The 11920-nt window shown below is 34.4% G+C and overlaps 1 protein-coding gene across 1 annotated transcript; it reads left to right on the top strand.

The window, feature by feature from the left end:
* The first annotated feature begins 320 nt into the window (after window positions 1-320).
* Window positions 321-1482, top strand: LOC136231994 (uncharacterized). Its single transcript, XM_066021027.1, has one exon. The coding sequence runs from the start codon at window positions 378-380 to the stop codon at window positions 1263-1265; it is 888 nt and encodes a 295-aa protein (XP_065877099.1). The 5' UTR covers window positions 321-377; the 3' UTR covers window positions 1266-1482.
* Window positions 1483-11920: the final 10438 nt, after the last annotated feature.

Genomic DNA, 11920 nt, shown 5'->3' with positions numbered 1-11920 from the left:
GAACAACTTTAATTCTTGAATATTTTCATTTTGAAGTTGTTAACGGTCATTTTGTGAATTTGATTGAAGTTGAGTGACCACCGATATTAAAAATATAAAATTTAGTGATATATCATTAAAAATTGAAGTTTAGTGACCATAATGTTAAAATACGTAAAGTTCAATAACCATGGATATAATTTATCTGTTATATAAATCTAATAAAACGCTATATTTCTTACGATTTGAAGGTAAATCCGAACGGAAGAAACAAACACCTATCAATCTACACTTTTATCCTTATTTTTTATTATATAATAATATTATCCTTCCTTTTGTAGGGTCTTTCTCTGTCTTTCCAAACACAGAACCTTCTCATTCCCCCAATTTCTTCCACCATGGACACTAGAAGTAGCAGCGCTTCCACTTCGCCGGAATTCGAGTTCTGGATGGTCAGAAATCCCTCTATTCCTCCACCTAATCTTGTCTCCGCCGATGAACTCTTCGTCGACGGTATCCTCCTTCCTCTCCAATTCCTCCACCTCCAAAATCAAAGCCCTAAACCCCCTCCGGATCCCCAACCTCCTCAACCTCACTCGCCTGAAATTCCATCTAATCAGACTCATATTCCGGCCGCCGCTTCAAAGAGATGGACGGATATATTTAAGAAATCCACTCCGACTACTCCGACGACGAAGAGCCAAGAAGATAGAGATGATAAATTAGATTACAAAGAGAAATTAGAGAAGAAGAAAGAGAGGAAGAGTCAAACCGGAGCGACTTCAGCCGCGGAGTTAAACATCAACATATGGCCGTTTTCACGCAGTAGATCCGCCGGAAACAGTGGAGCTCGACCGAGGATGTTTCCGACGGCTCGGAAGGTGAATAGCGCGCCGTGTTCACGAAGTAATTCAGCCGGAGATTCTAAGTCTAGGAAGTGGCCTAGTAGTCCTGGACGGCCTGGTGTACATCTCGGCCGGAGCAGCCCTGTTTGGCAGGTTCGTCGTGGTTCAGCCGCTAAGACTAGTTCCTCTGAATTTACTAGTAAAAAAGAATCTCGTCGGACATCCTCCTCCTCCGGCAGCGGCGGCGGCGTGAATAGTAAAACATCGGAAGTAGTGAATTTGGACGGGCCAATGTGTATCGGATATAGACAACATCTAAGTTGTAGAAGCGATGAAGATGTGAGCAGTGGTAGAAATGGCAGCGCCGCCCCCGGTAATAGCTCCGGTAACACTCTTTTTAATTTGCATTTACGTAGCATTTTCAGTAAAAAGGTTTATTAATTAGATGAGATTATAATTTATAGATTATATTATATTATATTTGATTAATTAACACTTTTTAATCGTATTTTTTGTGTATTGTTTAATTAATCAATTTTTTTCTTTTTGTTTTTAGAGTGATTAGTAATATTATGTAATTAGTTATTTGACATATTGTAAGTAAGGAGAAACGATACGGTTTCTAAAAAGTTTGATTGTTTCTTGTTGCGTAACTTTTAAAATGTTCCGATAGTTATTTCGATTATCCTTTCAATTTACTTAAAATGTAGTTAATTAATCACTCGGTGGTAAAGAAGTAAGCTTCACATGGAATGAATGTTATACGTGATTTAGAAAAGTAAAACGATCATGAATGGGGTATGCGGTTTTAAAATGAAAAGAAAAGTTTTATTTTCTTTTTAATACATTTTAATCTATTATGTGAATTATGTAATAACATTCAATGCCTATGTAATCATCTTACATATGCGTTTTATTTCTTTTTGTAATCGAATGATTAATTAATAATATTTTAAGCAAGTTAATGGGTTATCTAGTTATCGAGACTAGAGGTGGTAAAAATATACTCGACACGAAATCGATACGTAATTTTAATGTTTGGGTTTAGTTTAATAGATAATGTATCATTTTTGGGTTGATACAAAACTGATACGCAGCTTTTTGAGTTGAGTTGGGGTTGATATGCTAGTCCGAAAGCAACATAAATATTTAAATTATTATTATTATATTATCTCATGTTTTTATATATGTCACTATGTTAATAAAAATAATAAAATTATAATTATTACTTGTAAATATTATTCGAATCTTCTAAATTATTATAAACACATACATGACTTTCTAACATGATATTAACGGTCTTTTCGATGATTAGCGTTAACATATTAATATAAAAATAGCATGAAGTATTTTTTGTTTTCAAAAAGTTTAGGTAAGGGTAGGTCTACCCACTCCCAAGGTTAGGGCAAACCACAAACCTCGATGAGGGTTTACAGAGGAATTTACAAATCACCTACCAATGAGAGCTAAATTTTGACGAAATAGCATGAAGTATTTAAAAATATAGTACCATATCTTCTTATACTTGTAAAATTTATCATTAATATATATGTATAATAAAGTTACATATAATATAACCCTATGAAATTGATAATAATCCGAACATGTTAATACGATTGTGATACGAAAGATTTTGAGTTTACTTTTTTTAACAAGAACCCGAAAATAATATAACATGAATACGATAATTGTCAGATCTAATCGGGATACTTTGATAGCTCAAAGTTACAAATTAAGAGCAAATGGTATGCTAAGCCTAAAAAATAAAAAGAAAGACTCATTTTGATAACATGACTTTGTGAGACAGTTCATCATCAGTTCAAAAAACATGACTTTGTGAGACAGTTCATCATCAGTTCAACAGTTCATTTCATTAATGTCAATTTCTTTTTCTTTTATTTTTTTTAAGCAATACACATAAATGTTATGCTAATAATTATCCAATACTCGAAATGTTTGTTTCAGCTTTTTGGAACAACGTTTAATATTCCAGTCTAAACCGTATGAAATATAGTGTTTAGTTAGATTATACAATAGCAATTTTTAGTTTTTTTTATAGAAACAGTAGCGTTTTGGAGTTTTTCACAAAAATCTAATTTTTTTGAACTTTTTATCAAAACTTTTTGGAGTTTTTCATTAACAATTATTTGGGTAAATTACACTCATAGCCATTGAACATTACTCATTTTAACATTGTGACCGTTAAACTTCAATTTTTAATGGTATGATTACTGAACTTTACACTTTTTTTTTATCACCGGTGATCACTCAACTTTAACTAACTCCTCAAAATAACCTTTAACGATCTCAAAATAAAATTATTCAAGAATTAAAGTTGTTTAGAACGACATTTATCATGAAATCGTATTTTTTATTTTCCAAAATCATATTTTTTGGAGCGTTCTCTCTCTAAAAATTCACTCCTAACCAAACAACACTTAAATGACCTCAAAACGAAAACTTTCAAGAATCAAAGTTCCTTAGAATATTATTAACTCTTCGAATTGAATGGCCACCGGTGTTAAAAAGTGTAAAGTTCAATGATCATACTATTAAGAATTGAAGTTCAATGGTCACAATGTTATAATGTTAAAATGTATAAAATTCAGTATCAATCAGTTCAGTTCAGTTCAGTTTGGCAACATTCAAATCAGTCCAGTTCAGTAATTTAGCATTCCTTATTATAATTATAATTATTTTTTATAATTATTATTTTTATTATTATTATTATTAGAACCATTATTATTTTTATAAGATTTTTATTTTAATTATTGCTATTTTTAAAGGATTATATTATTATTTCAGTTTCAGTAGAATTCAGCTAAGTTCAGTTCAGTTTTTTCACTAAAAAAGAACAGAGCTTTATTATGCCTGTAATTGAGCGGAGCATAATGCTCTAGTCTCATCAGGCTCCGCACATCAAAAAATTGTCGAGTTAGAACTTAATTAGAGCAATTCATCTTGTTCGCACTTGCTCGTTAATTAATTTCGCTCGTGAATAACTCATTAACACAAAACTATATAAATCAAGCTGAAACGGTCGAACTTTTATCATGCCGAACACCAAATCGTTCATGAATGACTCAGCTCACACCCTGTCCAAACTATTTGGAGTCCTAAGAAATGCAGAACTCCAATTCCAATTCTCTAATTAAGCAAAGGAAAGAACAAATAATAACAAAGAGGGATAAAATTTGTTGCAGGCAAAGCCTATAAAAGCATGTCTAATGGTGGTAACTAGATATGTCCACGGAGCCAGGTCTAACGGGCTTTTGTGTAAAAATGATCATTCTAACCTAGCCCAACACACTATTAATTTAGACGGGTTTAGGCTCGGACTGGACTCGGACTTAAAAATCAAATCTCAAGTTCAGCTCATATAAACCCACCTACATAAATATACATAGTTTTTAATTAATAAAAAATAAAATTTATACTTAAAAATAATAATTATAAATATATAAATTTCATAATCAATATTAATAAGACGGACCGGGCTGGACCGTTCCACTATTTTCATCAGTCCCAAGCCCGCCCAAAAAATAGCGGGCTTTAGCGGGCCTGAGTCGGGCTAGACCTAAGATCAATTTTCATTGTCCCAAACCCGCTCCAAGGGACACGAGTCAGGCAGACCAGGCTATTGGTGTCACGTAGACACAAGTTACATCTCAAAATAACACCTTATTAGAGTTGTTCTAACTTTATAATTTTGAGGGGTTAAAAAATAAAATCGAATTAATCAGGAATAGACCTGTCCACGGGTTCGGATACCCGTTCGGCCCGTCCAGGCCCGTGTCCCTTGGACCGGGCTGGACAATACAAATTGTTCACCGGCCCAGGCCCGTTAAAGCCAGCCTATTTTTTGGGCGGGCTTGAGATTAATAAAAATAACCCGGCCCGGCCCGGCCCGGCTATTAATATTAATAAATAAATGTATATATTTATATATTAAATATTTATTTTTAAGTATAATATTTATTTTTTATAATTAATAATTTTATATTTATATTTAGGTGGGCTTATATGAGTTGGGCTTGAGATTTGATTTTTTTAAGCGTTCTGAATTTACTAGTAAAAAAGAATCCCGTCGGACATCCTCCTTCTCCGGCGGCGGTGGCCGCGTCAATAGTAAAACATCGGAAGTAGTGAATTTGAACGGGCCAATGTGTATTGGATATAGACAACATCTAAGTTGTAGAAGCGACGAAGATGTGAGCAGTGGTAGAAATGGCAGCGCCGCCGCCGGTAACAGCTCCGGTAACACTCTTTTTAATTTGCATTTGCGTAGCATTTTCAGTAAAAAGGTTTATTAATTAGATGAGATTATTATTTATAGATTATATTATATTATATTGATTATTTTTTTTTGGTAGAAAAAAGATAGGAAAAACAAAACAAACAAAAACAACTACACAGAGATTAGCCTAGGGAAGCTAACCCCAATCCTATCCTCTAAAAGAAGAGGAGAGAGAGATCAATAGGGGGAACGGACATGGTAGAAACACCTAATTCCCCCTCATGGCCAGCCGCTGCCAAGTGATCCGCAACACGGTTTTGCTCACGGAAAATGTGGCTGAACTCTAAGGTCTCAAAGGATCCGCTAAGCCTTTTAATAGCTCTAATAAGATTGCGACTATGAAGACTCATGGCATGATTATCCGAAATCATATTGATGGCCTCCATGTTATCGGACTCCATAAAAAGCCTCTTAACACCCAGCCTTTTAGCAAGCTGGATTCATGAGAGAATGCCCCAGAGCTCCGCAGAGAAGGAAGAAACCAACCCTAAATTCTGGAGAAACGATATGTTTCTAAAAAGTTTGATTGTTTCTTGTTGCCGAACTTTTAAAATATTCTGATAGTTTTCTCAATTTGTCTAAAATATCTCGATAGTCCTTTTAATTTATTTAATTGGTGGTAACAAAGTGAGCTTCACACAGAATATGTGTTGTATGCGACTTGAAAAAGTAAAACGATCAAGACGGGGTATGTGGTTTTAATATGGAGAGAAAAGTTTTATTTTCTTTTTAATACATTTTAATCTATTATGTGAATTATGTAATAACATTCAAGACGTATGCAATACATTATACGTATACAGTTGACTTTTTTTTTTTTTTGCAACGGGTGATCAATTAACAATATTTTAAGCAAGTTGAGGGGTTATTTAGCTATCGAGACCAGAGGTGGCAAAAATATACACGACACGAAATCGATACAGTTTTAGTGTTTAAGTTTAGCTTAGTAGATAATTTGTCATTTTTGGGTTGATGCAAAATTGACACGTAAATTTTTTGGTTGGGTTATGGTTGATATGTTAACCCGAAAACAACACGAATATTTACAATTTTTGTTATATTATCTTTTATTTTTATATATTTCACTTTATTAATAAAAATAATAAAATTATAATTATTACTTATAATATGATTCGAACCTTCTAAATTATTATAAACACATACATGACCCTCTAATATGATATTAATGGACTTTTTGATAATTAGCGTTAACATATTGATCTAAAAATAAAGTATTTAAAAATATAGTACCATATCTTCTTATACTTGTAAAATTTATCATTAATATATATAAATAATAAATTTGTATGTAATGTATCTCAAAAACACGATACGAAATCGATAATAATCTGAACAGGTTAACGATTGTGATTCGAAATTTTTTGGGTTCACTCTTTTTAACATGAACTCAAAAATAACATGGCACGAACACGTGGCACGAACACGACTCGAATATGATAATTATCAGATCTAATTGATACACTTTGAAAGCTGAGAGTTATAAATTAAGAGCAAATGATATTCTAAGCCTAAAAAATAAAAAGAAAGGCTCATTTTGATAACATGACTTTGTGAGACAGTTCATCATCAGTTCAACAAACATGACTTTGTGAGACTGTTCATCATCAGTTGAACAGTTCATTTCATTAATGTCAATTATTTTTTCTTTTATTTTTTTTAAGCAATACACATAAATGTTATGCTAATAATTATCCAATACTCAGCTTTTTGGAATAATGTTTAATATTCCAGTCTAAACCGTATCAAATATAGTGTTTAGTTAGATTATACAATAGCAATTTTTAGTTTTTATATATATATATATATATATATATATATATAAACAGTAGCGTTTTGAAGTTTTTCACGAAAATCTACTTTTTTGAACTTTTTATCGAAAAAATTTGGAGTTTTTCATAAACAATTGTTTGGGTAAATTACACTAATAGTCATTGAACTTTACTCGTTTTAACAGTGTGATCGCTAAACTTCAATTTTTAACGGTATGATCACTAAACTTTAAACTTTTTTTTTTATCACCGGTGGGTCACTCAACTTTACATGTGCGTCATTTTATCACTTATTAATAACAGATCACAAGCATGTCTAATATAGATATGTCCATGGACCAGGTCTAACGGGCTTTTGTGTAAAAATGATCATTCTAACATAGCCCAACACACTATTAATTTAGGCGGGTTCAGGTTCGGACTTAAAAATCAAATCTCAAGCTCAGTTCATGTAAGCCCACATACATAAATATACATAATTTTTAATTATAAAAAATAAAATTTATACTTAAAAATAATAATTATAAATATATAAATTTCTTAATCAATATTAATAAGGCGGGCCGGGCTGGACCGTCCCACTATTTTCATCAGTCCCAAGCCCGCTCAAAAAATAGCGGGCTTCAGCGGACCTGGGTCGGGCTAGACCTAAGATCAATTTTTATTGTCCAAACCCGTTCTAAGGGACACGGGTCAGGGCAGACCAAGCTAGTGGTAACAAACTATTGGTGTCACCTAGACACAAGTTATATCTCAAAATAACACCTCATTAGAGTTGTTCTAACTTTATAATTTTGAGGGGTTAAAAAATAAAATCGAATTAATCAGGAAGGACTGGAAGAGAAAAAGAACAGAATAAAAAATGTTAAATCAAAGAGTCGGGCCCACCATTTAAAGCAGATTTTTCTACTTTTTGAGGCGTCAGACGTACCTCATCTAGTGCGTGTATTACACGCGCTAAATGCAGCACATTTGGTGCCTCCGTGTGCTGCAGTCATTCTTTTACACTCATTTTTTGCTTTCATGGGTAAAATTTAATGTTTGTTACTATCGAAAGTAACAAATTAAAATTAGACACAACCTTCATAGTAGTTGGTTACTACTATTTCATCAAAAGTAACAAGCAAATTGCATTCACTAGGGATGCTCTAACAAAGTAAACAAAAAAAAAATTCATCATAATACATTTGTCGTTTTGTATTTGGTCCAAAACTTTAACTGCCCTTATAAACTTTTAAAATTTTCAAATGACCGTATATTTTTGTCAATTGCATTTGATAACTTCTTATTTTTCAATAAAATTTGTTAGATGCAAAAACTGGAAAGACGCGCTCCATCATATATCAAAGTACTCACTATGTGTCAAAAAGAAAATGTCAAATAAATAATTATGAACTTTTAATAATTATGAAGTTTTGGAGTTATTAAATAAAAGTGGATAATAATATGGTTATTGAATGTAATTGGATAATAATAAAGTGTTATTAATGCAATTGCAGAAAAATAAGGGGTTATTTGAAACATTTGAAAATTCAGAGAGACAGTTGAAGTTTTTGACCAAATATAAGAGGCACCATATATAATAAGAGGAAACTACATCAAAACCCAAATTTGAATTTTATTTTACATTTAACTAAGTGGATTGCTATTTATCGCCTCCAAATTACTTATCACCGTCCCTTTTTGGACACTTTTACCCTTTTCATTTTTTTAACTCAAAAACTGAAATTCTCTCAAATTTCTTCGAAATTCAAAAACCCGAACAATATTCATGGGACTTAAACACGGTAAAGAAAAAGATTAATAATTCATCGGATAAGTATTTTATTTGAAAATCGAATCGAAAACACGAGTTCCGTTTCCGCCTGTTTCTACCTAGATGAAATGGTGTGAATCACCCGTTTAGCACATTTTGGATGATTTTTTTATATATATATTGATTAAATCGGTTAGTTTTTGGAGACGAATTTCAATTAGTGTAAATAGGAACTGTAGTTATTCGATTTCCTCGACGTTCTTGGGTCCATTTTTCATAAATCCAATTTTTGGTTCGAGAGAGAGGATATCAAGTTTTTGAATGGAAAAATGAAAAGGACGAAAATTTCCAAGAGAAGACGGTGATAAATAATTTGGGGGCGGTGAATAGTAAAACCCTTAACTAATCCTATATCCTTATTTTATCATCCTATGTTTTTTGAATTTCATACTTTTATTTCTAGTTTTGTTAAATGTAGTTACTATTTTTTTAAGGGATAATGTGCAAACAGACTCGTAATGTTTGCAGTCAGGAGCAATTTTATCCCTAACGTTTAAAATGGTGCAAATTTACCCCTAACGTTGACAACTAAGAGTAATTTTACCCTTAATATTGACAAGTTAGGTCAATTTGAGAAATTATTCATCAAATTGTCTTCTCAGTCATGAATCTTATCATCTGCGGTTCACATGTGCGCTATTTTATCACTTATTAATAACAGATCACAAACATATAATTAGAAATGAATTTAAAAAATATATATATATATATTGTATTTTGTATGAGTTGGACAAAAAAAAATCAAATATCTCACCAAATTTATAACTATTAATCTCTAATTCTATTATTAAATCACAGAATATATAAAATATTTTTTTAGAACCAACCGATATGCAATTGGTGTAGAATAAGGAATAAAATATATGTGGTTTATAATAATGTCTGAAATTGAGCCAATTTGAGAACTTTAGGGGTAAAATTACTCTTGGTTACCAACGTTGGGGTAAAAATTGCACAATTTTAGATCTTAAGAATAAAATTGCTCCTAATTGTAAACATTATGGGTATTTTTTATCTTATGTTTTTTAAATGATAAATTCTGACAATTTTAAATTAGTGATATTTTTTTTTTGGTAGGAAGGGAAAGGAAAACAAAACAAAACAAAAAAACCTAACCCGGGATCAGTCTAGGAAGGCTGACCCCAACCCTATCCTCAAGAAGAGTAGACAAAAGAAAAGAATGAGGAACAGAAAGGGTAGAAACACCTAACATCCCTCCATGCCCAGCAGCAGCCAAGCGATCCGCCACGCAGTTTTGCTCCCTGTAAATATGGGAGAAACTAAGAACTTCAAAGGCAGGACGGAGCCTCAAAATAGTTTTGATAAGATTCCGGCTGCTCATGCAAAGGGCCTGGCAATCAGAGATCCTGTTGATAGCCACCAAATTATCAGATTCCACCAAAAGCCTCTTAATACCCATGCGAGTGGCCAGTTTAATTCCTGACAGAATACCCCAGAGCTCTGCAGAAAAGGACGAGCCCATCCCCAAGTTGTGAGTAAACCCAGCCAGCCAAGCGCCACTAGCATCCCGAAGAACTCCTCCAGCAGCAATTCTACCATCACTAAGGCAGGAGCCATCCGTATTCAGCTTCACAATCCCTTCTTCAGGCCTATTCCAACCAATCAAATGGACCATTTTTTCCGGGGAAGGTCTAACAAGGGGCTCCCCTTTAAAGCTATCTAAAATAACCAAGAGCTTTTTTGAGAAGTAACCAAGTAAGTCAGGGATAGGGGTAATCTTCTCAGCAAATAACTCTTCATTCCTCCATTTCCAAATTTGGTGACAGATAATAGCGAAAAAAATGTCACCATGATCCATATCGGCTAATAACTTCCCACTTGCTCCCTTTGAGAACCAGTCAACTTCAGCATGAGCCATAAAGGACGGGAGGAAGTGGATAGGAAGAACCTTACTCCAAATCACTCTGCTTTTGGGGCAGTCCCTAAGAGCATGGCACAAGGTTTCAACATGGCCACTGCACCTACTGCAAGCGCCCGAATCCGCCAAGTGCCTTCTATGTCTTTCCGCATTAGTGAGCAACCTGTCCTTTACTCCCAGCCACAGGAAACTCCTAATACGGTAAGGGATTTTAAGGCCCCGGATATACTTCCAGATATCCAAGGGAGGCTCGTCCCTGAAAGGGAGAAAGGCTTCATAGGCCGATTTACAGGAATAAGTGCCATTGTTGGTCAGGGCCCAACAATGCTTGTCCTTATCTTCCTCATGATTGCTAATTTTGATTCCTCTTATTTTCAGGAGAATATCCAGGTTAAAGAAGGTATCAAATTTTGACCAGATCCAGTCACCTTCAGAGTTCACCACATCGGCAATTTTCCAGCAAAGGGTGTAATCCGGAGGGGGGGGGGGAGTTACACTCTTCTATAAGTGGTTTGTCACCAATCCACGTATCATACCAGAAACTGATGGATTGACCATTTCCCACCTCCAGGCCAACTCCAGTGCAGAACTCTGCAAACACAGCATTAAGCCCTTTCCAGAGGAAGGAACAATTAACAACTCTCTCCTTAGGGCCACCAAAAACTTTATCTTTCCGATACTTACCACAGAGTAGACGAACCCAAAGAGAGGAAGGGCATTGCCACATCCTCCAGAGAAGCTTCATCAAGAGGACCTTGTTATTATCTTTTGCTTGTCTGATGCCAAGGCCCCCTTTGCTCTTAGGTTGGCAGACCTCTTTCCGAGGAACCAGGTGAACCTTCCTCCCACTCCCAGATTCACCCCAAAGGAAACCCCGGTTGATTTTGTCAAGATCTTTGAGAACCGGATCAGGGAGCCTACAGGCTTGCATAATGTGGTTTGGAGCCGCACAATTGACAGACTGGATTAAGGTAAGACGACCAGCAAGCGAAAGGGAGTTGGCTTTCCAACTAGCACACAAACCGTTGGCTTTATCCAGGGTACCTTTAAAAGAAGCTTTGGAGACTCTGTCACTATGAAGAGGAACCCCAAGATACTTACCCAAGGACTGAGTAAGGGGAATACCGGATAGATTGCTAAGTCTTCTGCTCAGGTTAATATTCATGTTCTTAGAGCAAAGCATCCGAGACTTCTGGATATTAATCTTCTGGCCAGAAGCCGTACAGAAGCAATTAAGAATATCCATCACCACACTAATTTGATCCTCAGACCCTTCAACGAAAAGCATCACATCATCAGCAAAGAATAAGTGGG

This window comes from Euphorbia lathyris, chromosome 6 (assembly GCF_963576675.1).
Source record: "Euphorbia lathyris chromosome 6, ddEupLath1.1, whole genome shotgun sequence".
In the NCBI taxonomy this organism is placed as follows: domain Eukaryota; kingdom Viridiplantae; phylum Streptophyta; class Magnoliopsida; order Malpighiales; family Euphorbiaceae; genus Euphorbia; species Euphorbia lathyris.
This window is presented reverse-complemented; position numbering and strand designations above follow the sequence as displayed.

Bases quoted from the DNA above. Each gene is read 5' to 3' on its own strand.
- LOC136231994 (XM_066021027.1), top strand. From the start codon at position 378: ATGGACACTAGAAGTAGCAGCGCTTCCACTTCGCCGGAATTCGAGTTC.